The 27,387-nt window shown below is 37.5% G+C and overlaps 1 protein-coding gene across 3 annotated transcripts in view; it reads right to left on the minus strand.

Moving 5' to 3' along the window:
* tgfbr3 (transforming growth factor, beta receptor III) overlaps positions 1-27,387 on the minus strand; it is a 139,979-nt gene that overhangs the window by 74,731 nt on the left and 37,861 nt on the right. For all 3 annotated transcript variants that reach the window (XM_059983880.1, XM_059983883.1, XM_059983879.1), the window contains exon 3: positions 26,212-26,432. In XM_059983880.1, coding sequence (XP_059839863.1) covers positions 26,212-26,432 — 221 coding nt within the window. The remainder of the gene's footprint in view (positions 1-26,211; positions 26,433-27,387) is intronic.

The following is a 27,387-nucleotide window of genomic DNA, read 5'->3' on the forward strand; positions in this document are numbered from 1 at the left end:
CAGAAAGAAATGTTGAAAATGATCAAAGTACCCAGGGTCTTTAAAATGCCATTTTGTTTCTCCCACAAGGGTGACAAGTCACAACCTGGAATTGAGTTACAACAGATGAAAATGTGTGCAATCAATCTGTAAACTGATTGAACAGTTAATATTGTATGAGTCCAGCAATAAACCACTTGATTGACCATTCACAACAACTACTCCAAATTTACATTAATCGAAGGGCTTGGAAGCATATTCTGAGTTATATCAGATTTCACTGCAACATAAGCTGTCTACACTTCAACAGCTGTTGTAAGCTGAACTACAAAAACTTATTTTCAGACAAATATTCCTCAGAAGTTATATGGAAGTAAAATGTTTCAGCTATGTGGTAATGATACAAAATAGTTGGCAAGTGAAAGTAGTAAGGTATTGGAACTTGCACCAGATTGGTGAAAAGTGTGGCAAAAATATTAAAACATGCTTTGTTCTAGCAAAATAAATATCACTTTTTAAAGATCCTCTGACAAATGTCAGTTGATAACACCTACAGGAATACAAACAGAAATTGCCTACTACAGTTAGCCAAGTCCTGTTGATGGGTCTTGGACCAAAATGTACACCCCCGATTCCTCTCCATAGATGCTGCCTGACATGCTTGGTTCCTTCAGCATTTTGGGTGTACCATTTTGGATTTCCAGCATCTGCAGAATCGCACAGAAGACGTACAGGATTGAGAAAGATCAGCCGGTTGGATGGTGTCGTAGCAACAGCCTTGCGCTCAAAGTTAGTAGGACCAAAGAATTGATCACAGATTTCAGAAAGGGTAAGACGAGGGCATACACACCAGTCCTCATCGAGGGATCAGCAGTGGAAAGGATGAGCAAATTCAAGTTCCAAGGTGTCAATATCTCTGAGAATCTATCCTGTCTATCCTGGGTCCAGCATATCAATGCAATTACAAAGAAGGCAAGACAGCAGCATATTTCATTAGGAATTTGAGGAGATTTGGTGTATCACCAAAGGCACTCATAAATTTCTGCAGATGTACCGTAGAGAGCTTTCTACTGGCTGCATTACTGCAGAGGATCGAAGTTAGCTAGAGAAAGTTGTGAACTCAGTCAGCTCCATCATGGGCAGTGGCCTCCCCAGGATCCAAGACATCTTCTGTGAGAGATGCCTCAAAAAGGCACCATCCATCATTAAGGGCCCCATGATCCAAGACATGCCCTCTTCTCACTGCTTCCATCATAAGCCTGAAAGCACACACTCAATGATTCAGGAATAGCTTCTTCCTTCTGCCATCAGATTTCTGAATGGACATTGAACTCGTGAACACTACCTCACTACTTTTCCCCCCTCTTTTTGCACTATTTATTTAATTTAACTTTTAAAATATATAAATACTTATTGTAATTTACAGCTTTTTATTATGTATTGCAATGAATTTCCACCGCATAAAAACAAATTTCACGACGTATGCTGGTGGTATTAAACCTGATTCTGATTCTGCTTACAGTTTATCATCTACCAGTATTATGCCAATGCTCTCCTTCCTTTTCCAGCATGCTGCTGAGGTTAATCCTCTCCAGCCATCTCCTTATATGTGCCAAAATTAGGCTTTGCTTCAAAATGTTGGACTGTAGATGGACAGTGTTTTGAAAAAATAAAGCAACAAAATTGTCAGTGATATAAGCAGATAGAAGAATGAGCACAAAGGAATGAAAAAAAGAGGAAAACATGAATACAATAAAGTTTATAAGGAGCCATTTAGCTCATGGGTTGAAAATGGTTGCAATATCAGTTCACTTAAGAATTGGAGAGTGGTAAAGAAATTGTGTAGATTTAAAATTCTTGATGAACAACAGCATACAGCTTAAGTCTTAGTTTTCTGCTGTTTCTTATGTATCTCTCTACTCTGGAGCTGGAGTGAAATGATTAACACTTATGTCAGTAGAATTTGCTTTAGGCTATTCATTATTTCTCCATCTTTATTCTTTTTAATATGACCACTACAATTGCGAGTAAAATTTTTATTTTGCTTTTCCATGTTTCCACTTTTAGCTTTATTCAGCCTCTCTCTTTAGCAGCCTGCTGCTCAAATATTTAATCATTGATATTTAATTTAGTCAACTATTTCAACTTTTAACATTTTCTGATAATTTTGATCTTTCAAAACTATACTTACTAGCATGAATTTGCTTCTTCTCTTCTTGCAGGAGCTTGGCATTTCTAGTTCAAAGAGTAAATGCAAGATGGTGCCACTCTCAGGGTGGAGGAGCAACACCTTAGATTCCAAACAAGAGAGAACCTGCAGCAGCCCAAAAAGCTGACTGTACTTTTCTCCCCCCCATAGATGCTGCCTGGTCTGCTGAGTTGCTCCAGCATTTTGTGTATGTTACACCTTAGATCCCGTCTGAGTACCCTCCAACTTGATGGCATTAATATAGATTTTTTCCTACGATAAACAAATCCCACGCCCCCCCCCCCATTCCTCACTCAGACCTTTTGCTTCATCTCACCCGCCCATTACTTCCCCCTGGGTCCTCTCCTTCTTCCCTTTCTCCTATAGTCCACCTCACTTTCTATCAGATTGCTTCTTCTCAGGCCCTTGACCCTTCCCACCCACGTGGCTTCACTTTTCACCCTCTAGAAACCCTCCCTCCCCCCACCTTCTTATTCTGGCTTCTTCCCCCTTCCTTCTCAGTTCTGAAGAAAGGTCTCAGCCTGAAACATCGACTGTTTATTCTTTTCTATAAATGCTGCCTGATCTGCTAAGTTTCTCCAGCATTTTGTGTATGTTGCTTTGGATTTTCACTATCTGCAGAACTTCTCATGTTTAAGGTTATATTAATAATTGATTAAATTTTCATCCTTAGTATGGTTTCTTGCCACCTTGTGACCACTTTTAAAATATTGTATATAATAAGCTTTCCAATATTCTTAACTTTCCTACTTGTGTCACAATTTATGTTCAAATCTATGCTAAATGTATAAAAATGACCCTGATCTGATAATAAGCATAGACTACCAATCCCTTTTTAATTGGCTTTGTTCAAACAACTACCTATCATTTATAGAAATAAATTATTAATATGAATTAAATTTGCACTTCTGAAAACTTAAGGTTTCCTACCAAACAATCCATCAATCTTGTTCAGTGATGACACTTATAATTCGTTCCTAATAGCGTTGACAGTGCTGAATAGGCAGAGACATAGATGGAAATTCCAAAGCATAAACATCTGCATCTACCTACACCCCCTTATATTCTCACCAATGGCCACTGAGATTTTCATGCTTGTGCCTGTAGGCTTATCAAAGTTACTGGATAGTGAATTAACTCTTAAAGAACTGGGTGAAGCTTGACTGTCAGTCAACTGGAGAATTTCCCCATTAATAATCTTTTTAAAACTAATAAATTAATCTAAATTGTGTGTTAAGGAAATAAACCTTAATCACTTCCTAATGTTGTCAGGTCATGCTTTACACATCCTTGGGATCAACAAGCATTTCTAGGGTCAATGTAGAAATGGGGACAGAGGCAGGCTAGTACAGAGTCACAATTAAATGAAACTCATTTGACATAGTCAATTGGATGAGAAGGAAATTCATTCTAAAAAGCTGAAACTTCCAGGGATTTCCCCTCTGGCTTTGCTTTAAAGTGCATAAGGCTAACCAGGCAAGAATGAATGCTGGAAATTCTAACACAATAAATGTCATTTGCACCGAAGTTTTCTATTCCCTGGTCCCACTGAGCATGAATCCCCATCAGAGGCACAAAAATTAAAAGAAATATGTTTTGAAGAAAACAAATGGAAAATATATGCAAATTATTACAAGTATTTGGCTGTTTGTTCCATTGGGTCCATCCTACCTCATGCCAGTCCAACTTAGCACCCCCACTTCTAGCCTTGCAACTTACTGTCTCTCAGGTACCTATAATTTCTTCTCTCATTTATTTTGATGGGTACTTCACAGTAGCCATTTAAGCTTAAAAGAATTCACTTCATATTTTTCTTCTGTGTTAAATGCAGTGTTAATGAATTTATTTTTATAACTATTTTCTGAGGTACATTCTTGATTAACATTGCTTCCAATAAGAAGGCACTTTGGCAGTTTTTAAAAATTCACTTCATAAGTCTGAAAGATACTATAATTTTCACTATATGTATTACAAATTCAATGCTGAATCTACAGTTACAAAGAAAAATGAATGGTAGCCTCCATCTTGCTGTCAACCTTCATAACACTACGTATTTGAATGTGTCCTTGCATCACAAAGTAACTTTTCTCTGGCCAATTCAAAATACCAAAACATACTTAATTCTCTCTGAAACATCACTTTCAACTCTAATAATTATTTTTGGCTCAGTATCAGACAAATACTTAACATACTCACAAGCAATTCACTGCTCTGATTCCTTCTCTGAGATAGTAACCCATTTAAAATAAACAGGTCAATGCTTGCTTTAAAAAATGTAGACAGCCATCTTATCAACTGATTATTCATTTAACTGCTGATGCCTCTGGTAATTTCCATGGCAAAATTATTTGCAAGTCCCTTAACTTGACATTTCTGACAGAAATTCATGGTATTATTAAAGGTTCAACATGAAAATTCATGTTAAATTCATGTTAAGTTCAATGAAACACCATCTTAGCACTCAGTGCTTGTCATAGCTGAAATATTAATTAAAACCACACAAAGCTATAGGAAATAATTCCTTTGATAATCAAATGCATTTAAAAAAGTACAAGAATATTTTATTATTGAGTGTAACTATTGTATCTGTAAGGTAATATGTTATTTAATACTGAAATGTGAATAATTAGTATTTACTACTGATGTTTTCTGAGGAGCACAAAGTTACTAGGTAGAATGCAGAGGATTCAAGGAAGACTGGTAAACTCGATCCTAAGTTGGCCTGGTAATTGAAGGACAAGAATGATAGTGAGTGGTTGCTTTTCAGATTGGTTATCTTTGGCCGAGGGTGTACAACAAGGATCTTTGAGTTTTGTGTTAATATATACTGTATATTAACAACTGGGACATGAATGTAGGAAGCATGATTAGTAAATTATCAAATAACTCAAAAATTAGTGGCATGACAGAGACAAAGGTGGTTGTCAAATGCTATAAATCAGGATATAGAATGTTGGGTAGAGCAATGGCAAAGGGAATTTAATCCCAACAAGTGCTAGATGATTCTTTTTCGAAAGTCAAACAAAGGCAAGACTTATGCAGTGCCTAACGGAGTGTTGATGAACAGAGATCCCGAAGGTACAAGTACATAGTTTCTTGAAAGTGGCAACAGTTCGATAGGGCGGTGAAGACAGCATATGGCAATACTTGACTTCAATGAATGTAGCATAGAATGCAAATATTAATGTCACGTTACAACTCTACAGAACACTGGTTAAGCCACACAAGGAAAATGGGGTGCAGCTCTGGTCACCACACTCAAGGAGGGATGTAACTGCACTGTAGAGGATGCAGAGCAGATTTACCAAATGTTGCCTGGACTGGAACACCTTCACCTGGAAAAGGAGAGATCAGATAGTGTTTATGTTCCCCAGAACTAAGTAAGCAGATAGGTTTAAGGTGAGAGGGAAGAATTTTAGAGTGATTCAGAGGGTGTGGCTGATATCTGGAACATTTCCAGGGCAAGCAGTGAAGGCAGATGTAATCACAATATTTAAAGGCAACAGGACAGGTATTTGATAGTCAAGACCAAGAAGGCTACAGATCTAATGAAGGTAAATTAGATTAATATTGGCAGGCACATAGTTGGCATGGATGTAATGGTCTAAGAGCCCCTTTAATGTGCTGTACAACCCATGACTTTAAATATGAAGCATATTATTCAATTCAATATTCAAAGAGTTTTCCTGCATAGATGTTATGTAGTTGATTGTGATCAATGACAAAAATTGATCATGAAACACCATTGCATTGTTATGTAATTTTAATCATGAATTGTACATTTAATAGTTATATATTTTCTACATTAACTGAACATATAATTTTTTCTTCACCTGATAAAGATGTATTAAACCTCTCAAGTTTAATCAAATGCACTCCACTGCTTTGGATCTACTAGAAATAAGCTCAGCTAAAATAATTTTTTTGTGAATATTCTATCAACCCAAGCTGTTGGAAATATGCAACAAGTCAGGAAGCATCTGTGAAGAGTGGAAAAGAGATTTTATTTTTCAGCTCTAAACGGTTTCAGCATTTCCTGTTTTTACTTCATATTTCCCACATCTGCGTTTTGAATAAAACTATTTCCTTGAGAACACAGTCTCCCACAGCTATTCTGATACCATCTCTTTTCAGTTTCTCTGCCTTCATCCAACACCAGTGCTTTTGAGGCACCTACATTTTGCATTAATTTTGATTTCTCATCCACTATAGTTGGAATTCTGAATCATGTCGGTATCATTTCCTAATCTTATCCACTCTCCTCTCACCCAGAACAAAGGCAGGGTACCACTTGATGCACATCAATAATTCTCTGAGACGGGAGGCGAGATATCGGCTTTTATTGACTGAAAGAAAGAACAAGCAGTAATTGACCACCATGCTACATCCTGGAGACTGAGGGCAGGGCTCAGGCTCCAATCGCTTTTATACCGGGGTCCGTGGGAGGAGCCACAGGAGCAGTTAGCGGGGGGGGCGTGTCCAGACAGGTATATGTAGTTCACCACACCACTCACCCTTATCTTCTATCCCATATTCAGCAGATGTCATCCACCACCATAAGCAATTTCTCTCTTCCATCAGTATAGCATAACTTGCTCTGAGTTAGACCATAAGACATAGGAGCAGAAGGAGGACATTCGGCACATCGAGCCTGCTCTTCCAATCCATAATGACTGATTTATTATCCCTCTCAAACCCATTCTCCCCATAAACTTTGACGCCCTTACTAACTGCCTTAAATATATCCAATAAAACTCATGCCCAAGACCATCAAGAATATCACGGCACTACCAACAGTTGCAGATTACCCAGGTGTCACACTATCTTTAGTAACCTAAAATAAAAGGACTGCAAAGAGCTCAATAAAGCTGTCTCATCAATATCTGTGAATAGGGAATAAATGTTGGCCTTGCAGGCAGCTTCTCAGTGAATCAAATTGATTTTTCAGAAACAGGACTCAATTTGTCTAATTATACAAATTTTGAACTAGAACTTTCAATTAACAAAGGTTTAATCAATACTTTGAAATTAAATCTTACCAATAATAAACAATGCTTCAGTCAACTGCCATTTGCTCACTTTTACCACCATTTAAGCAGAGCAAATCTATCAGCCTGTATACAATTTATATATTCTCAGGAAAATCTACTTTCCTGAATTTATTGCACATTAAGCTATCCTTTTTATCACTTAATATATAAAAGCAAAACTTAAACATTTTTTCCCTGAGTACATCAATCCACAGCAGAGGAAGCCAACTGACCAGTGAAAGGCTACTGTTAAAACTAATCGTTGCTATTTCCTGACTTGTACTAATAGAAGGAGAGATACAAAAAAAAAAATCAATGTATTACATGTGGGAAACAGAACTGTGGAAAGGAATCTGTCAACACAACTTGTTCAAAGATACATAAATTAAATGCTTATATTAGATCCAAGGAAGAACTTTCATTAAGCGCTAAGCCAAATGGTCATTCAATTAATATTTAAATATGCACCAAAAATGCACACTTTACCAATGTGTAGCATAGCAATGGCAATAAATGATAGATCAGTCTTTGCAGATGACACCACTGTGGTGGGCCAGATCTCCAGCAACAGTAAGAAAAAGTACAGACAGAGAGCTTAGTGGCATGGTGTCAAGACAACAAGCTTTCCTTCCATCCCTTCAGGAAGTGGATACAGAGTATGCCCTTGCCTTTATCAATGGTGCTGAAGTGGAGCTGATTGACTGAAGTGGAGAGGTGATAGGCTGATAAACTAAAGGATGGAAACAGCAACAAGGGCTAAGAGATGATAAGTCAAGGCAAAAGAGGAGAAAAATGATGGAATCTCATATGAGGAAGGTGGAGCATAGAATCAAATAAGGGAAGTGGAGTAGTCAGGTGGGAAGTGGTAAGGGATCTAGTGCTTGGGTATTGGGCCAATGGTGTAGGTACAGGGAAATCAACTTGGTGAGGTGTTGTGGTGAATGCAAACCGTACAAAATGCTGCTGAGAGATTTGGTATCTGGGAAGATGATAAAATTCAATGGCAAGGATATTCAACAGCCAATTTTTCCAAGATCTAATGGATTTACAGCTGGGAGAGTGGCAAAGAGAAAGCCACTGTTGAAAAAACCTCACATGTGATTTTGGCTAGAGTCTGCCAGAAGGCATGTGGGAGGAAAGCTGGAAGAAGGTTGTATGGTCTGATGAAACCAAAATTGAACTTTTTAAGCATCAGACTAAATGCTATGCCTAAACACTGTACATAATCAAAAACACACCACTCCTACCATGAAGCATGGTAGTGGCTGCATCATACTGTGGGGATGCTTCACTGCAGCAGGTCCTGGAAGGCTTGTGAAGGTAGAAGGTAAAATGGATGCAGCAAAATACAGGGAAACCTTAATACAGTCTGCAAGAGAACTGCGACTTAGGAGATTTGTTTTCCAATGAACCCAAGCATAAAGGCAAAGCTACAGAGGAATGGCTTAAAAGTAACAAAGTTAATGTCCTGGAATGGCCAAGTCAGAGTCCAGAAATCACTCTAATTGAGAATTTGTGGTTGGACTTGAAAAGGGGCTGTTCACTCATGATCTCCATGCAACCTGACAGAGCTCTGAATGGAGGGGGGGGGGGGAGGATTGCAATGTCCAGATGTGCAAAGCTGCATCTACTAAATACTGACTTAAAGGGGGTGAGTAATAAAGCAATTTAGTGATTGTAATAAATTTAGACCAATTTGTAGAGATTTGTTTTCACTTTGACATGAAAGTCTTTTCTGTTGATCAGTGTCAAAAAGGCCAAATTAAATCCACTGTGATTCAATGTCACAAAGCAATAAAATATGAAAGTGTAGTGAATACTTTTCATAGGCACTGCACCTCCATCCAGTCATCCTTCAGCATCCTCTGCTCCAAGGAAAACAAAGTCAGTCTTTCCACCCCTCTTTCTAACAGCAGTGGGCCAGGCAACATGCTGGTGAAACTCCTCTATAACTTATCCAGAACAAACACATTCTTCCATATGGTGTGACCAGAAATGCAGATAATACCTCCAGTATGGCCTAACCAATGTTTCAGAAATCTGGAGCATGATGCCCCAAGCTCTTCATTATACACCACAGCCAATGATAGTAAGCTTCCCATGTCTTCTTCACCAGTATATTCATGTGTGCTACAGCTTTCAAGCATCTATAGTCTTCTACCTCAAGGTCCCCCTTGCTTATCAACATTTCCCAAGGTTCTAACATTTAATGTATCCATCCTATCCTTGACAGTCTTTTCTACCAAACTTCATCCCCTCTGCCATCAGAATTCTAAACAGTTCATTAACCCAGTAACACCACCTCAATATTTTGTTATCATTTTTTTGCACTACTTATAAGACTATAATCTACGGGCAGAGTTTGACCATTTGGCCCATTGAGTCTGCTCCACAATTCCATTCTGGGTAATCCATTTTTCCTCTCAGCCCCAGACTCCTGACTTCTCCTCATATCCCTTCATGCCATGACTAATCAAGAATCTATTAACTTCTACCTTAAATATAACAGCCACCTGTGGCAACAAATTCCACAGATTCATGAGTCTCTGGCTGAAGAAATTCCTCATCTCTGATCTAAAAGGATGCCCCTCTATCGTGAGGCTGTGTCCTCTCATCTGAGACTCACCCACTCTATCGAGGCCTTTCAACAATCAATAGGTTTCAATGAGGTCACCCTTCATTCTTCTGAATGAATATATATGTTATTCAGAATATACGATATATATAGTATATTTATTTCTTATTATAAGTTATATTGCACTATACTGCTGCATCAAATCAACAAGTTTCACAACATATCTGTGATAATAAGCCTGATTCTGATTCTGCATCAACTCACATCTGTTAAAATTGACTTCCATACTTTTTCCAGACTTCCAAAAAGTCTGCACAACTTCTTAGCGGATCTAGCCGTGTCTTAATAAATCTGCCTCGCTATCTACAATAGCACCAATTTTTGTTGGTCCCTGCCTGCAAATTTTGAAATTGTCTACAAAATAGAAAAGAATAGCATTTTTTCTTAAAGCACTGAGAGACTGGGTATTAATGGGTCCCACGTGTCATTGAATGCTAGTGTGCAAGAACAGCAACCATGAAGGCAAATGATAACTTGGCCTGTATTACAAGAAGATTTGAGTACAGCAGTAAAGACATCTTACAGCAATTCTGTGTGTGCTCTTTAGGTCTCTTTACCAACTGCAACATTGGAGGAAGCTATGCTAGCTCCCAAAAGATCAATCCAACTGTTTAATTTCTCTGGCCTTTCAGGTTATTCTTTCTCAAGTGCCCATTATCTGCCCTTTTGATCAAACTAGAATCCTTGGAGCTGTAAAGCATTACAAGTAATTGTTGCATTACTGTGCTACACTTATCACTGAGGAAATGCTATTTACTAGATGGGCTCCAAGGGTGCCCTGAGAGGTGAGACCAAGTAGAGCAGGCCTGTATTCTCTAGATTTTTGAATTATAGATTTCAACTAAATTTACAAAATGCTTATAGGGCTAAGATTAGATACAGGGAGAATGTGTCCTCTGATAGTGGAGCCAAGAGTCACCATTTCAGAAAATAAGAGTTGGACAATTTAGAATGAAGTTGAGAAGAAATTTCTTTCTGGGTGATGAACACTTGTAATTCTCTATTCCAGATCACTGTGGGGGCTCAGTCACTGAGTTCATTCAAATCAATGATTGAAAGGTCTTTGGGTACTTAGGACAATGAGGAAATGTAAGTATACTGGAAGAAGTTGTGAGTAGGAAAATCTGCTAAATCTTGACAATGGCAAAGGCTCAAACAGACTAATCTTATATAATATTATGTCTTGGTATATAGGTAGCATTAGGTGAGATTAGCTGACTGCTGTCGAGAAGTGGTTTCATGACAATGTGATGAATATGCTTGCTGTCTTGAGGCAAATTAAAGTGAACAATCTCTAGGGCCTGACAAAATGTCCTCTTGGACATTCTGGGGAACTAGTGCAGAAATTCCAGGCGCCTTGAGGTGCTGGAAGACTGAAGGATCATTACTGTTGTTTCACTGTTCAAGAAAGTCTCCACAGCCAAGCCAGGAAATTATGGGCCAGTGTGCCTGGTGTCAGTTGTGGATAAGTTATTGGAAGGTATTCTAAGGGACAAGATATACAAGTAAATGGATAGACAGCGCTTGATTTGGATTAGTCAATGTGCATGGGAGACCGTGTCTGCCCAATCCTATGATTTTTTTCAAGGGTACCCAGAAAGCTGATGAAGGAAAGGCAGTGGACCTTAGAGAGGCCTTCGACAAGGTCTCATGTGGAAGGTTGGTCAAGAAGGTTCAACCGCTTGACATTCATGATGAAATAGTAAATTGAGTCTAACACTGGATTTAGAGGCAGAAGCCAGAGTGGTAGTAGATCATTTCCTCTCTGACTGGAGGCTGGTGACTAGCGGTGCACCACATGGATCAGTACTGTGTCCATTGTTGTTTGTCATCTATTATTAATGATCTGGATGATAATATGGTAAAGTGGATCAGCAAATTTGCAGATAACACCAAGATTGAGGGCATAGTGGACAGACAGGAAAACTATCAAAGCTTGCAGTGAGATAGATAGATACTTTATTGATCCCAAAGGAAACTACGGTGTCACAGTAGCATTACAAGTACACAAATTTATAAATATTAGAAGAGAAGTAAGAAAGAATAAAAAATAAGTTACCTCAAACAGTCTAACAGGAGGGGTTCCCTGGCTTCCCTGGCTATAGTTTAACTCATTTTAGAGCCTAGTGCCCAAGGGTAAGAAAGACCTCATATGGCGCTCTTTGGAGCAGTGCTGTTGTCTTAGTTTATTACTGAAAGTGCTCCAAGGTGACATGCAGAGGGTGAGAAACATTGTCCAGATTGCCAGGATTTTCCGCAGGGTCCTTTATTCTACCACAGCCTCCACTGTATCCAGTTTGACTCCCATAACAGACAGCCTTTCTAATCAGTTTATTCAGCCTGTTGGCATCACCCGTGTTGATCTGGATCAGTTGGAAAAATGGGCTGAAAAACGGCAGAAGGGACTTAATGCAGAGTAAGTATGAGGGTTGCACTTTGGGAGGACAAACCACAGTAGGACTTGCACAGTGAATGGTAGGGCACTGAGGAGTGTAGTGTAACATATGGATCAGGGAAGACAGATCCATAATTCCTTGAAAGTGAGATCATGAATAGATGGGCTCATAAAGAGAGTTTTTGACACATTAGCCTTCATAAATCAAAGTATTGTGCAGAGAAGTTGGGATGTTGAAGTTGTACAAGACATTGGTGAGGCCCAATTTGGAATACTGTGTGCAGTTCTGGTTACCTACTTACAGGAAAAGTATCAATAAGATTGAAAGAGTACAGAGAAAATTTACCAGGATTTTGCCAAGACTTGAGGGCCCGAATTAGAGGGAAAGGAATGTATAGGTTAAGACCTTATCCCTGAAGCATAGCAGAATGAGCGAAGATTTGATACAAAATGAAGGATAAAGATTGGGTAAGTGCAAGCATGCTTTTTCTATTGAGATTGGATGAGATTATGGGTTAAGGTGAACTACAGTATTTTAAGTGTAACCTGAGGAAGAACTTATTCACTCAGAGGGTGATGCTAGTGTGTAATGAATTGACAGCAGAAGTGGTAGATGTGAATTCATTTGCAATGCCTAAGAGGAGTTTGGATGCATATACTCATGGGAGTGGTACTGGGGGCTATGGTCTGTCTAGGTGCAGGTCCATAGGACTAGACAATAAACAGTTGGACATGACTAGATGGACTGAATGACCTGTTTATAATACTGTAGCACTCTGACTCCATGACATTCCTTACAGTGGTTCCATCCAATTCCTCTATTTGCAACTATAAAAGGATACGAGAGCCCATTCCACAAAAACCAATTAATTAAACAAAATTCCTGTCTCCAAGATATTTGAAATGCTCAGTCTAATTTTTTGAAAATGACTTCTAATACAGTAGGAACATTACTACTAAAACATCTTTGAAGTAAACCTTTCCTGAAAGAGGAATTTTAAAGTGACCGTGGCAGACGATCAAATTGCACCATGCAATATGCTTGCACCCAAGATTCCCCACCTGGTAAATAGGACTGCAGGAAATTCTGTCTGACCAAAATATGACTATTTCCTCTGAAAATGTAGTGTTTAAATCTCAAGAAGTTGCCAAACTAAGTCAAACCTAGTTATTGGCAAATTCTGCAAGGACTTTGAAAATAAGTTCTTTATGACTCTGCTCCAGAGCAAATACTGACATATTCAGAGCAACTGGATCTAGATGTAACTAAGCTGCCTTAAATGTTTAGCTGTACTGTGAATGAAGTCATTTTATTTGCAATGTACTCAGATACCTTGCAAATTTGTAAAAGTAAACAGAATGTTGATTAATATGACCTTCAAATTAATTAATGACAGTAATTCTTCAGGTTCAACTGATAAGCTTATCACTGTTCCAAGTTTTTATACTCTATTCTGAACAACACTAAGGAATGTCTTTAAGATAAAACTGCAAATTACACTTTGTTTCAATCTGGTTTTATACAAAAATAAAAAAAATTAAAATACACTTTACAGCTATATATTTAACCACATTAAGATATCTTGTGCCTTCACAGACTGAAGTAAGCTTTCAAATTAATGCCTTAGCCTAAAACTTGAACTTTGCAGTAGAACTTTTTAAACTTGAAATTTTCTATGCATGTTGAGTTTTTAGAAAAACAATAGCAATTTATCCCTCAAATGAAACTGTTACACCTCAAACTTATGATGACTTGAAGTTCCTTTTCCCCAGAATTCTCAAACCTTTATTTTTAGATAGACAATTGTATTTTCTAACAATTGTTCACTTTTTAATAAGAACTACTCAAAAATACATGTAACATGTTTTTCTAGAAAAATTTTAATGAAACCAGTATTTGCCTTTGTTTTGAACAGCAGGTTTATAAAGATAATTTTTGAGATGTGCATAGTTCTTTATGGAACTTCATATTTACACAAACTCATTAGAAATGCATGGTGGACCAAGTCATTCCTAGTCAAGGCTATCAAGTTTGTAAATCTATATAATCCACCACTCTATGTTTTCTTTCCTCCAATAATTTTAAAGACATTGATTGTTAAAAATGAACCCACCAACTTTCTATGCAGAATAGACTCGGAAGTGGTCATCAGGACCCAGCTCGTCTTAACCAAGGCCCAAGATGAGGGATGGTTGTGACATCCAATTCGACAACATTCATTATTATTCGGCCTGATTTCGATTTTAATCACAAACAATGACTCAATCATTTACATTCTAATTGTTCACTCCTTGCAAAGCAAACTTGCACAAGATCACAGATTTTTAAAGCTGTATGATGGATTCAAGATGCACTTTTACATTAAGTTCAGCAAGAATCTGTATTCACTAATCTCAAATTACTTGTCCAAATTTTGGACTTCCCAATGGTTTTAGATATCTGTCTGGCAAGTATTAGTACTACAACGACTAGGAAAGCATTTGTTCAATCTCTGACTTGAGATTTAAGCAGAGACTGTGCTACAAGCAATACTACAGAATTTTACATATCTGGCAGGGAAACAATCATGTTTACCATGCCCAGTGTTGGAAGTGAATCCAGTTCTATATTAAGACAGGGCAGGTGCATTTACTATATTAATTTTTATATACTTTCAATTGTGCTTAAAATCCTCAAATAAATTGAGGCAAAAAGTGATGCTAAGCAAAAAGTTGTGACTTCAAAGTGGAACTAAAATATACTAACTGCACCACAAAAGAGAACTCGTTTCAGTAAAATTTCATTTTATACACAAGCTCATAATTCTAACAGAAATTTAAATATAGATCAGCATCTGTAAAATTGTGCACTGAAAAAGACTTATCTCTTCCCTGAACTAGGTTTCTCCGTTGAAACTGTAACAACAGCTTTTTCTTTCTTTCTGAATAGGTGGCTCCTCACTCACCTTTCTTCAAACTTCCTTGGAGATGGCAAAAGGAACACCAATGAATACATTCACAGATAATATTGATGAAGTGACGGTGCCTGAGCAACAGTGCATTTGAATCAATAAATATATTTGTACCATGATAGAAAGGAAAAATAACATACACAAAAGTTGCAAGGAAAAGAGAAGGGAGTCACTGGGACCAATTTAAGAAATTGTACAGAAATGTTAACAGAAGTCATCTTTAAGGCAGAGTCACTTTGAAAAATATATTAACTGATACTTTAATATCTTGAAATATCTAAAATATGTTGGGCTTAATGGTGTCTTTCTGTGTTGTGATATGTAAAGAATGTCTTTATGTCGAATAAAGAACTTCTAAAAGAAAATGCATTTCTTCCATAATTGTCACCATTTCACCATCAGTACCTCAAACCATTTGTAAAGCAGATCAGTAATGCCAGCTATCACTTTCTTTCTAATATAATTTAACTGGTTTTATTACTTCATTTGTTGTTATTCTTGTCAGACTAACTTTAATTATGTGATTTTCTACGAAGATGTCAGATCACAAAAAGGGCAATTGGAGAGGAAGAAAACCAGTCTTAAATCAAAGTTATATTCAGATAAACCAAGTCTAGAACCTTCCATGCTGTAAACAGATAACTGTAAATTATTTAATTTGTTGATACTACGAATGAATAGACTGAGCCTAACCTGGCATATCATCAATAGATCCATTGAGTTTTCCTCATTAGTTTTAAGTCACCAAAGTTTTATTAACAGATAATGCAAGTGGATACATTCCTAGGGATTTCATTTTATAAAATTTCTAAATTATGAAATGGTCAGTGTTAGTATAAGTTGCATAAAAAGCAAACTCATGCAAACCAATAATAGATATGACAACAAATCAAAAGGATATCACATTCCTTAAATAAAAGATTTTGTGAACCAAAACTCTATTTCATATTTTTGTCACATGCCTTACATGTAAGTGACATACTAAGGTGCCCCACTATTTATATTATTAATTTTGGTGATCATTGGGAGACTTCTTTAAAATAAAAATTTTCATGTGATGCAACTAGCTGTAAATACATTCTAAATTCCCTAGTCAAGAATCTACTGTAGGCTGCGTTAAGTAGGGTTATTAAGCCAAGACAATAAACATGTCCTGTGGCTATGGAGTGTAACATGCATAAAGGCCTGGAATGAAAAAAGGTATTAAAATCCCGTGATGCAATGCAGGGTTTGAAGGAGAATTAGAAATGTATGCCAACAATCAGAGGCTTGGGAGACCACAGAATCAGGACATCAGGCCCTTGGTTCTGAAATCATAAGTGAGGGAGGTGCCTTAAGGCTGAAAAGTTACAACTAGTCTCAATCTGGCACATTATCCATCTTGTACTTTCACTCATACTTTACATATACACTCAGTGGCCACTTTATTAGGTACCCGAGTCTTCTATTGCTGTAGCCCATACATTTCAAGGTTTAATGAGTTGTGTGTTCAGAGATGCTCTTCTGCACACCACTACACCATACTAATGTGTGGGTACTTGAGTGACTGTTGCCTTCCTGTCAGCTTGAACCAGTCTGACCATGCTCCTCTGTCCTCTCTCATTAACAAGGTGTTTTCACCCACAGGACTGGATGTTTGTTTTGGTTTTTCACACCATTCTCTGTAAACTCTGGAGACTTGTGCATGAAAATCCCAAGAGATCAGCAGTTTCTGAGATATTCAAACCACCCAGTCTGACAACAATCATTCCACAGTCAAAGTCCCTTAGATTACATTTCATCCCCATTCTGATGTTTGGTTTGAATTGAACTTCTTGACCATACTGCTTGCATGTTTTTATGCACTGAGTTGTGCCACATGATTATCTGATTTGATATTTGTATTAATGAGGTGTATAGGTATAGCTAATAAAGTAGCCACTGAGTCATATACAAGTACAGCACACAAACAGGCCCTTTGGCCCATCTAGACAATGCCAAACCATTTAAACTGCCTACTCCCATCAACCTGCTCTGGAACCATAGCCCTCAGTACCCCTACCATCCATGTAGCTATCCAAACTTCTCTTAAACTTTGAAATCAAGCTTGCTTGCACCAGTTGTACTGACAGCTCACCCACACTCTCATGACCCTCTGAGTGAAGAAGTTCCCCCTCACATCTCTCTTAAACTTAACACCTTTCACCCTTAACTCATGATTTCTAGTTGTAATTCCACCCAACCTCAGTGGAAAAGGCCTGCTTACATTTGCCCTATCTATACCCCTCATAATTTTGCATACCTCTATCAAATCTCCTCTCAATCTTCTGCATTTCAAGGATTATAATCCTAGCCTATTTAATCTTTCCATATAACTCAGGTCCTCCAGACCCGGCAACAGCCTAAGTGTGTGGATATACTTCAGTTTTATGAGTAACAACACTTAAAAGATTAGTAATAACACCTTTCCTCTACCTGAAGTTTTGCAACCACTGCTCTTTCAAATGCTCACCACATTTTGATATTGAGGCGGATGTACTTTTAGTTTGAAAATCCAATGAAGATTTAAAGGAGTATGGGAGAGGAAATAGAGTTGGTAATCCTCAAAAAAAATAACACCATTGGAATGATGAAAGTCTGCAAGGGTGCCAGACAAGCTGAAACATGTTACCTGATATCACCATCTGCTAGAATTACATCACAGATGAAATCCAGTTATATGATATGGAAGAAAATAAAACATATGCACATAACTGCAGAGGCAGATAATGTGAAAAATAAGCCTGGAATTTAGGGAAAACTTTACAATGCTTTCATTCTGTTTATTACTGCCACAGGCACCTTCATGTGTTTTGTAATTAACTTCTATTGTTTTGGTTTATGCACAGGCACACAAAATATAAATTTCCAGGAGGATGATTATGCATATGAATGACCTGTTGGAAGTCATGTCAAATGGGTACTCTTGGCTTAGTTTGCCAAACTCCATTAAAGGTACTGTATTGTCTCAGGATGCGTCATTATTAGGCATTTATCGGGAACGCCGATACAAATAAACTGTAGGAAATACATAGTTCTTTTTAAGGTACAGGAATTAGAATTGCTTTTTATCTAGTTTTAAAGTAATTGGGTAAGGTAACAGTAAGATAACAATTAAAATCTGAGCATGGCTACAAGACTATTTAAATCCATATTTAAACGTGAAATTGGAACACTCACACTTGTAACAGCAACAATTACAGATTTCTATTTTAAATATTGTTATTGTACTTGCCTAAACGACTTCTTCTGGCAACTCATCCCACATACACACTACCCTCTTTGAGGTTGTCCTTCAAGTCCCTTTTAAATCTTTCACCTGACAATTTAACCTTCTACTTTTTGAGTCTTATTCCCTGGGGAAAAAGATTGTGTGTATTCATCCTATCTATGGCCCTCATGATGTTATACACTGATATACAAAAATCTCCTACATTTGAAGGAATAAAGTACCAGCCTTCCCAGCCTCTCCCTGCATTGATGGTACCCCAGACTCAACAATGTAGGTTCCTAACTGACCTCTGAGATTAAGAATGGCAAAAAACATGGGCTTTTGAGTACCGCCAAGTGCCAAAGGACAAATAGTCTGGCTATTTCTCCACATCTCCCACCCATGCACAGATATCTAAAATAAAGACACCAGATAAACATGTCAATTTTAATTCATAATCCTTTCCTAGTATAATTGTATTTTGTGTTAGAAGGAATAGCTCGCAAATATAAAATATTTTTCTAAAATACCTTTGGTATTTGGCTTACCACTGTTTGTCTATATTAATCACTATTTTGCCTGACAATCTATGACATTAGTCCTAAATTAGTGTTTTTTGTTAGTTTTAACATCAGTGACGATTTCAGTAAGATATAAACTCACTGCACAGGGATGTGTAAATTTGGAAGAATAATATCATCTTACACATCTGGAGAAGAAGGATGCTTATGTGAGAATGCTGTTCTTGGACTACAGTTCAGCATTCAACATCATAATTCCCTCCAGGCTTGACAAGAAGCTCAGAGACCTCAGCCTTCAACCAGCCTTGTGCAGCTGGATTCTGGACTTCCTGTCAGATCACCAGCAGGTGGTAAGAGTGGGCTCCCTCAGCTCTGCCCCTCTGATCCTCAACACAGGTGCCCCTCAGGGCTGTGTCCTAAGCCCCCTCCTTTACTCTCTGTCTACCCATGAATGTGTCGCCACCCACAGCTCCAATCTGCTAATTAAATTTGCTGACTATACTACATTGATTGACTTAATCTCAAATAATAGTGAGGCAGCCTACAGAGAAAAAGTCATCACCCTGACGCAGTGGTGTCAAGAAAACTCTCTCTCCTTCACCGTCACAAAAAACAAAGGAGCTGGTTGTGGACTACAGGAGGAATGGAGACAGGCTAACCCCTATTGACATCAATGGATCTGGGGTTGAGAGGGTGAACAGCTTTAAATTCCTTGGCATACACATCACCGAGGATCTCACGTAGTTTGTACATACTGGCTGTGTGATGAAAAAAGCACAACAGAACCTCTTTCACCTCAGACAGTTGAAAATGTTTGGCAATGTTCCCCAAATCCTAAGAACTTTCTACAAGGGCACAATTGAGAGCATCTTGACAGGCTGCATCACTGACTGGTATGGGAACTGTACTTTCCTCAAACGCAGAACCCTGCAGAGAGTGGAGCAGACAGCCCAGTGCATCTGTAGATGTGAACTTCACACTATTCAGGACGTTTACAGAGAAAGGTGTATAAAAAAGGCCCGAAGGATCATTGGGGACCTGAGACACCCCAAACACAAACAGTTCCAATTGTTACCATTTGGAAAACGGTACCGTAGCATAAAAGCCAGGACCAACAGGTTCCGGGACAGCTTCTTCCACCAGGCCATCATGCTGATTATGCATTAACTCATGCTGATACAATTGTATTTCTATACTATACTGACTGTCCTGTTGTGCATACTATTTATTACAAATTACTATAAATTGCACATTGCACATTTAGACAGAGACATAACCAAAGGTTTTTACTCCTCATGACATGAAGGATATGAAAGAAATAAAGTCAATTCAATTCAATTGTGAAGAAGATCCAGAGACAAGACAAAAAATAATGTTTTAAGGAGCCTGAAGTTGTAAGGCGATAAAGTACGGACAGCAAGTTTTGATGAAAACACTTCAATAAAACAACCTCAAAAGGAAGCAGCTTTCACAAAACAAATCCTCTGAAGACAAAGGTATCTTAAATTACATTACACTAACCAAACTTGACAACAATAGGTAAAAGAAAGGAAGTCCTGTAATACAAGTTTTAAACTGGAGCTAACAGATCTTAAGATGTACACAAGAATTTTAGATCTCTAGCTTCCTCTAGGTACCTACAATATTACATCACACTTTTTCCCTTGAAAGACTGTACATTTTACAATAAAATCACTTGCCTTTAGCATTTGAACTTTGTCCTTGGGAATTATGTCAGATGCCTTTTGCTGTTTGAATTCTGAAAAAGCAAACATTTGAAACCCCTAGGACAGGACTGTGTGTTTTTATAATTGTAATGTCTCATATTAGATGAAAGGGATAACCACTGTGCAAAAGCTCAAAAAGACTTGTAGAAGCATAGTATTAATTTTATTATATCTCTCTCTTCTCCCTGCACCCAATTTTAAAGAATATATAGTCAATTCTTAGGAAAAAGCTTGAGGGCAAAGGATAGCCAAGACTTGCAAAACAGGGTTCCCAACGTTTTTTATGCCATGGAGCTTTACCATTAATGGAAGGGTCTATGGACCCCAGGTAGGAAATTCCTGCCTTAGGAGAACATCATACCCAAGTCTGAGTGATTGTACTTGTACTATTACCTTGAGACTCAATAACCCACAAAACATCAGGAGAGACCTGGACATATTGTTCACCTAACAAAATGTAATCCAAACAAGTATTTCTATTGTAATCACATTGGAAAGAAAAAAAGCCAAAAGAATACCATGATGTTTAAGAGAGGCAGCCTTTCAGCACTCAAATCCCTGGAGTCCCAGAAAATGCACACTCTCATGGGAAACAGTTCTAAGTACATGTGAGACTGAATCGGTTATGTTCTTGGCTTGTTCTCCCAATTCAACAACACAAGAGTTCCAGAAAGTTCAAACTTGTAAATTATCTACTTTTGCGCCAAACAAAAGTTTATATTTGCAAAATAACATTACGTTTGTATCTGATATCATTTTTGAATATCTTTGAAAGCTCTATAGACAATGAGCTACTTTCAAACACCAAAATAGAGTGGTTGTTGTGTGTGCAAACACAAATAATCCAGACGGCAGAGAGAAAGGCAGGGCTAAAATCATCACTTTACTCTCAAGTTCTGTTTCAAAAGTTTAAAAAAGCTGTTTAGTCCACTTTGTAGTGTATTTCAGTTACTAATTTGAAACTTGTCAGGCATTTTTCTCTTTTCTAAGTTTCCTTTCTCCATTCCCTCCTCCACCCACAATCATCCGATGGATTCCCCAAAAGACCCACACAGATAACATGTTCACTCACTCAACATCAATACTCTGCTGCACTCAAACTAGGAGGGGTGGTGAGAATCAGAATAGAGAACATTGGCCAGAGTCCAAGAGCAAGTTTCTTTTTTGGGATCAAGCCAACAAAAAGGAACTGTTTCAACCTTGTGACTGGCCATAAAGATGAGCTGAGTAATACTTCGGTATAGTCATACCTCTGAGCAATTTAAAGGCATATTAATGCTATTGTAGTTTGTACTGGTAATTATATTTCTTTTGTTTTATGTACTGGTCATATTGATATATTTGCTATTATTGACTCTCTGCTGTCATTTGTCATTGCTCTATTCTCCCTTCCCCAACACATTTCTTATTCTGCTGCTATAATAAATGAAAAGATTGCTCCAATTACACTAAAGAAAACACCAAATAATATCCCTTTGCTCTTTTTGATAATAAAATCTTGTCTTTGGCATGGGTTTCTAAAATGCTTAATAATATCCATTCACTTCTTTGTATCAGTCATTTTCAATAACCATCTTAGATGAGAAAAATTCCACAATATGTATCACATTTAGAAAGGGATGCAAGAATTGACTTTAGTGCTGTAACATTACAAGATTTGGAGTACAAATTAGGCTGTGTGATGATCAAATTCAACTCGCTTTCAGTATTTGATTCCAAAGTTTGCATTCAGTAGAATTAAACATCCTCTGCATAACAAAATAAATTCCAATTTGGTTTTAACTAATTCACTTCAATCATAACAAAACTGAATTCAAATGCCTTAGTTTATGCAGATGTACAACAAATATGGCAAATATTGCAAAGTAACATAACAAAATTGGCATCCCTAACTTGGTCTTTAAAAAATCTGACATCCTTCATTAGGCTTTGATAGAATTGCAGTATAAATGTAACTTTTATAATAAACGGATGCCAGCATTGGAGAAAGGAGAAAATCAGCAACTGAAAATCAGTATTAATGGTCTAGTCATTTAATGACTAGGTACAAAAACTCAGGCATTGTATTAGACTTGGGTATGTAAAGTAACTTCATTTAAATACATTAATCCTAAAGTAGCTTCAGCTATTTTTCTTATACATGTGTAGAATAAACACAGGTTTTATACTTTACCATATATATGTGAAATGGAGAATTATGCTCTATAGGGATCTGAAGGCATTCCTAAAAGCATTTCAATCTTTCAATCTACCATTATTGCTAATTTATCCTGCATTAATGACATGATAACTCTCAAGCCAGGGTTCCCAAATTTTATGGATACCATGAACACCTAGCATTAACCAAGGGGTCTGCGGACCCTAGGTTGGGAACTCCTGCTCTGGAGCATGCTGCACGTCCTTATATTAGCAAAGTTTTGAATTCAAGCAGGTTTCTTCCTTTACAAGTGCTGATCACTGTTTTGCTCCATATGCAGGTTAATTCAATCAACCAGAATTCTGTTCCTTCCCAATCATCCAGAGAAGACTCCTACAGATACTAAAGATATTCAGTGTGAATATCAAGATAGAATTATGATGGAACAAAGACTGCTATGCTCCTGAATTAAGCTGAACGTACTGGCGCAGTCTCCTGATGAAGATATAAATGGCTGCTGCTCTTCTCCTATAGCTTATGATGCCACAAATGTTAGCATATTAAGTTGCTATTAAAAGCTTCTAATTGGGACAATTTTTTAGAATGCATTGAGGTGTGCAACAATCTCAGCATTAAAAACCAGCTTAAAAAAAAGTACTTCAAATGACCAGCTCTTTTGTTTTGCAGAGATTGAAGGCAAGGTTGTTGGCATGACACCAAGTCACTAGGCTCTCTATCTCCTTCTTATACTCTGACTCATCTTTATTTGAGATGCTGCCCACTATAAACTTGTAGATGTAGTTCTCCACCGAGGTCTCATCACTAGGACAGTGAGCTGTTTACTGATTACCTGTGCTGCACACTACAGGCATTTTTAATTATATTTTACTAACTTACTTGCGGCAATATTTTGGTTTATGTGCTGTGTGTGATATATGTTTTGTGAGTGCACCATGGTCCAGAGGATTGCTATTTAGCTTGGTGTATACAGAGTATGTACAGCCAGATGACAAACTTGAACTTGAGTTGGGGCAGAATCTGGCCAGGCAGTACTGTATAGGGAGTAGAGTTGGAGGCTGAGGATGCAGCCTTGTGAGGCACATGTATTGCGAATAATTGTGGCAGAGGTGTTGTTAGAAAGCTGTCAGTTATGTTCCTAACAGTATTGTGAGTACACACACATTCAAAGACTGCAGAGATTCAGGGTGGCAGCATACCACCACCGATAAGGGATAAACAATTAAATGCTGGGTCTGCCTGCAAAAACCAGTTATCTTGTAAGAAGGTATTTTTAAAAATCATTACTCATGGGATTTAAAGTATTTTTTACAGTAAATATCTAGTTATTTCACACACTGAATAAAAATAAAACCAGGATAATGGGTTTTTGGAACTACAAAAAGACATTCAAAATAAATGATGTAAGTGGCATGATACAATTGAACAAAAGGAGAAAATGTACATAAATCTGAAGTTTGAAACTGTAGGGTAAATATTGAAAATTGCAAATCATAAAAAAGTTAGAATACTATTTATCATGCAAGTCATCAAGCACAACCTGATCTCTGTGTATACTTCACTGTATTCAGCTGCCAGCAACTAGAATGAACAGGAAACTGTGAAGCTTAGGAGAGGAACATTAGCCATTACAAATTGTTATTATAGTGGTGGAACAAAGGCAGCAGACAAGTGACGCCTAGCATCAAAATCTGCTACAAAGAAGAAGAAAACCGTATTACAACATGGCACTGCCAAATCTTTGAACACAATTGTGTAGTTTATAAACATCGTTAGGAGAGAAGGTCTAAGTTTATAATCCTGCTAAATTTAGAAGAGGTAAAAACAATTTCAATTATGTTGAAGACAATTTAAAATTGACACACCAAGTATGCTTTAACAATAGAGCCATCAGTCACTAAACATCCAATATGGATTCATAGAAAATCATTTACTAGCAGAGCGGTAAATATATGCACTGTATAGTGCACAGTGAAAAACTATCTTGCATGCCATCAATAGAGATTATTTTATCACATTAGTACATAGAAGTTATACAAGGGAAAAGCAATAACAAAATGCAGAATACAGTATTAGTTACAGAGAGAGGGCAGTGCAGGAAGTCAATAAGGTGCAGGGTCATGAGGAATTGCACTGAGATAAATAGTCCATCATATTGTACAAGATACTTCATGCATAAATAGCAGAATTGGTAAATTAAGTCAAATGACCATTTCCTGTGCTATAATTTTCGTGTGGGTTACCTCACAGATACTTCAAAATTACCTTAAATTTTACAGTGAAAGATATGCAGAGATCTCAGAGGTAAGTTTTGGCTGCAACTGTAGAAGCAGAGGGATAGTCGATGTTTCATTTTGAGACCCTACATCAGGATTTGTTCCAGATTACAACATCTGAAGTTTCTTGTGTCTCCTCAGTTACCACAGGTCTTAGGGGCAAGTTTCCCAACGTGCTCACATGGAAATCCTGAACTTAGTGGTTCAAACCAGGGGCCCTGTCAGCATTCTGCTGTAAGATATGGACCACTTTTGCCTGCCCAGTTCACTCAGATTCCTCAGCTGGGATGCTACTGCATTATACCTTCAGCAATACTTGGTTGTAAATGTTCAAGCATCCAGTCGTTACAGAGATGCCAGATGGCATTAAATGTCCTACCACTTCAAATGGTCCTTTACTACCATATCCGTAACACTACCTGCATTTATATAGCTCCTTAAAGCATAAGCACTACATGATGTCCCATTACACAGTGATGGTTAAAAATAAACACCCAGTCCCAGAGATGACAAGATGAATGCCCAAGACGAATTTGAAAGAGTAGAATTTAAAGTGTTTTTTAGAGGAAAAGAAATAGAGCCAGAAAAAGATAAGGAAAATCCACAGCTGGCAGAAGGTACTACTGGCAATGATGATGAAATTAAAACGACCATAAGTAGCAAGAATGCAAGAGACTTGAAGGTATACACTGCTGTTAGGAAGTTACACAGATAAAGAATAAGAATATGGGAGGTCAAACACAAGGGTGAGAACTTTCGAATATTGAAATTGCCAAATATGGGAGTTAAATTAGAGCTCAGATAACGATGAATGGAATTAGAAGTGATTTAACATATGGACTGTTAAATTTGGATGGTGCAAAGGATGAGTCAAATAGTTAAAAACTAGAGGCATCAAAAGGCTTGGGAGATTCAGCAGGAGATAAACAGAGGAAACTTATCTGGCATTTAACATAAGCATACAATAAGACTAGTAGCAACCACATCCTTTTTCATACATCTATCGAATAAACAGATGCTGGGGTAGAAACTTAAATGAAAAAAAGTGCTAGACTAGACACTTTTCATTTCTCCCTCAGTAAGATTGTCGATACTTTGGCTTGCCTTATCTTTATGGTTGGCATCTGTTTCTGCATTTTTTCCTTTGCCTTGGTGGTCGGGGTCTTTTCCAGTACTTTTTAAGTTGATAATGTGCACCTCGTGAGGGAGGCCTGCAGTTCCTCCACTTGCACAGCCTGATGAGACAGTAAAGCTCTCCAGCAATGTCTTCACTGGGTGGGATTCATCTACTGGTGCAAGAACACAATCATTTCTTGCCAAAGGACCTGCAGATAATAAAACATAAAATCAAAGCTTACTGGAAAGATTACTCCAAAAAAACTTGATCACTTCTAATTACAAATAGCTGTTAGATGTTAGATCTAACATGTTAGATCCATTTGCATAAGCAAGACATAGAAACCGACATAGTCCATTTCCTGACAGGTTAAAATGCTGGAATAAATCATGACTTTCTGCTCACATAGCTGTACAGAATGAGCAGGTGATACACTGGCCCAAACAGCAAAAAAAACTTTTAATTATTTGCATGATTTGGTTTAGTTTGCACATTGCTTGTTTGTCAGTCTTTGTTTTTCATAAATTCTATTACATTTCTTTATTTTCCTGCAAATGCCTGCAAGAAAACAAATCTCAATGTAGTATGTGGTAATATATTTGTACTTTGATAATAAACTTACTTTGAACAGTCCAACAATGAACAAAGTTATCAATACACATTTTCACAGATTAAAGGCGCCAATTCTAAAGAGCCACTTGGAAAACTTAATGCGTTCTTTAACTTAAAAGAAATCGGTTCAAAATATTCAAATAACTTACACAGTACTGAAATACTACAATTCAAAATACGTCAGCACAAGCTGAATGGGTTTATCCAGACACTGAACACTAACTTAGGATCTGAAGATTTGAATTTCTACAAAAGTAAACAAAAATCCAAAAGTAAGGAATCAATTATTATGAATTAAATTTCCATTTCTGTGCCCTGTGCTTGAAGTCAAGGTTACCCCGACAACTTCAGTATCTATTTAATCGAGACCTAATCAGAAAACTGACAATAAGTTAATGACTTCAAATTCTTTGTTTTGTAACAATTAAAATTGCAATGTGCATTTTACATTGTGCTTTTATCCCCCACTAGATCTGATGTCAAAGAATTAAACTTACTGCAATAGAAACCATTCATCTAAGACCAAAATAAGCTGAAGTAAGTGTTCTGTT

This window comes from Hypanus sabinus, chromosome 11 (assembly GCF_030144855.1).
Source record: "Hypanus sabinus isolate sHypSab1 chromosome 11, sHypSab1.hap1, whole genome shotgun sequence".
Taxonomy (NCBI): Eukaryota; Metazoa; Chordata; class Chondrichthyes; order Myliobatiformes; family Dasyatidae; genus Hypanus; species Hypanus sabinus.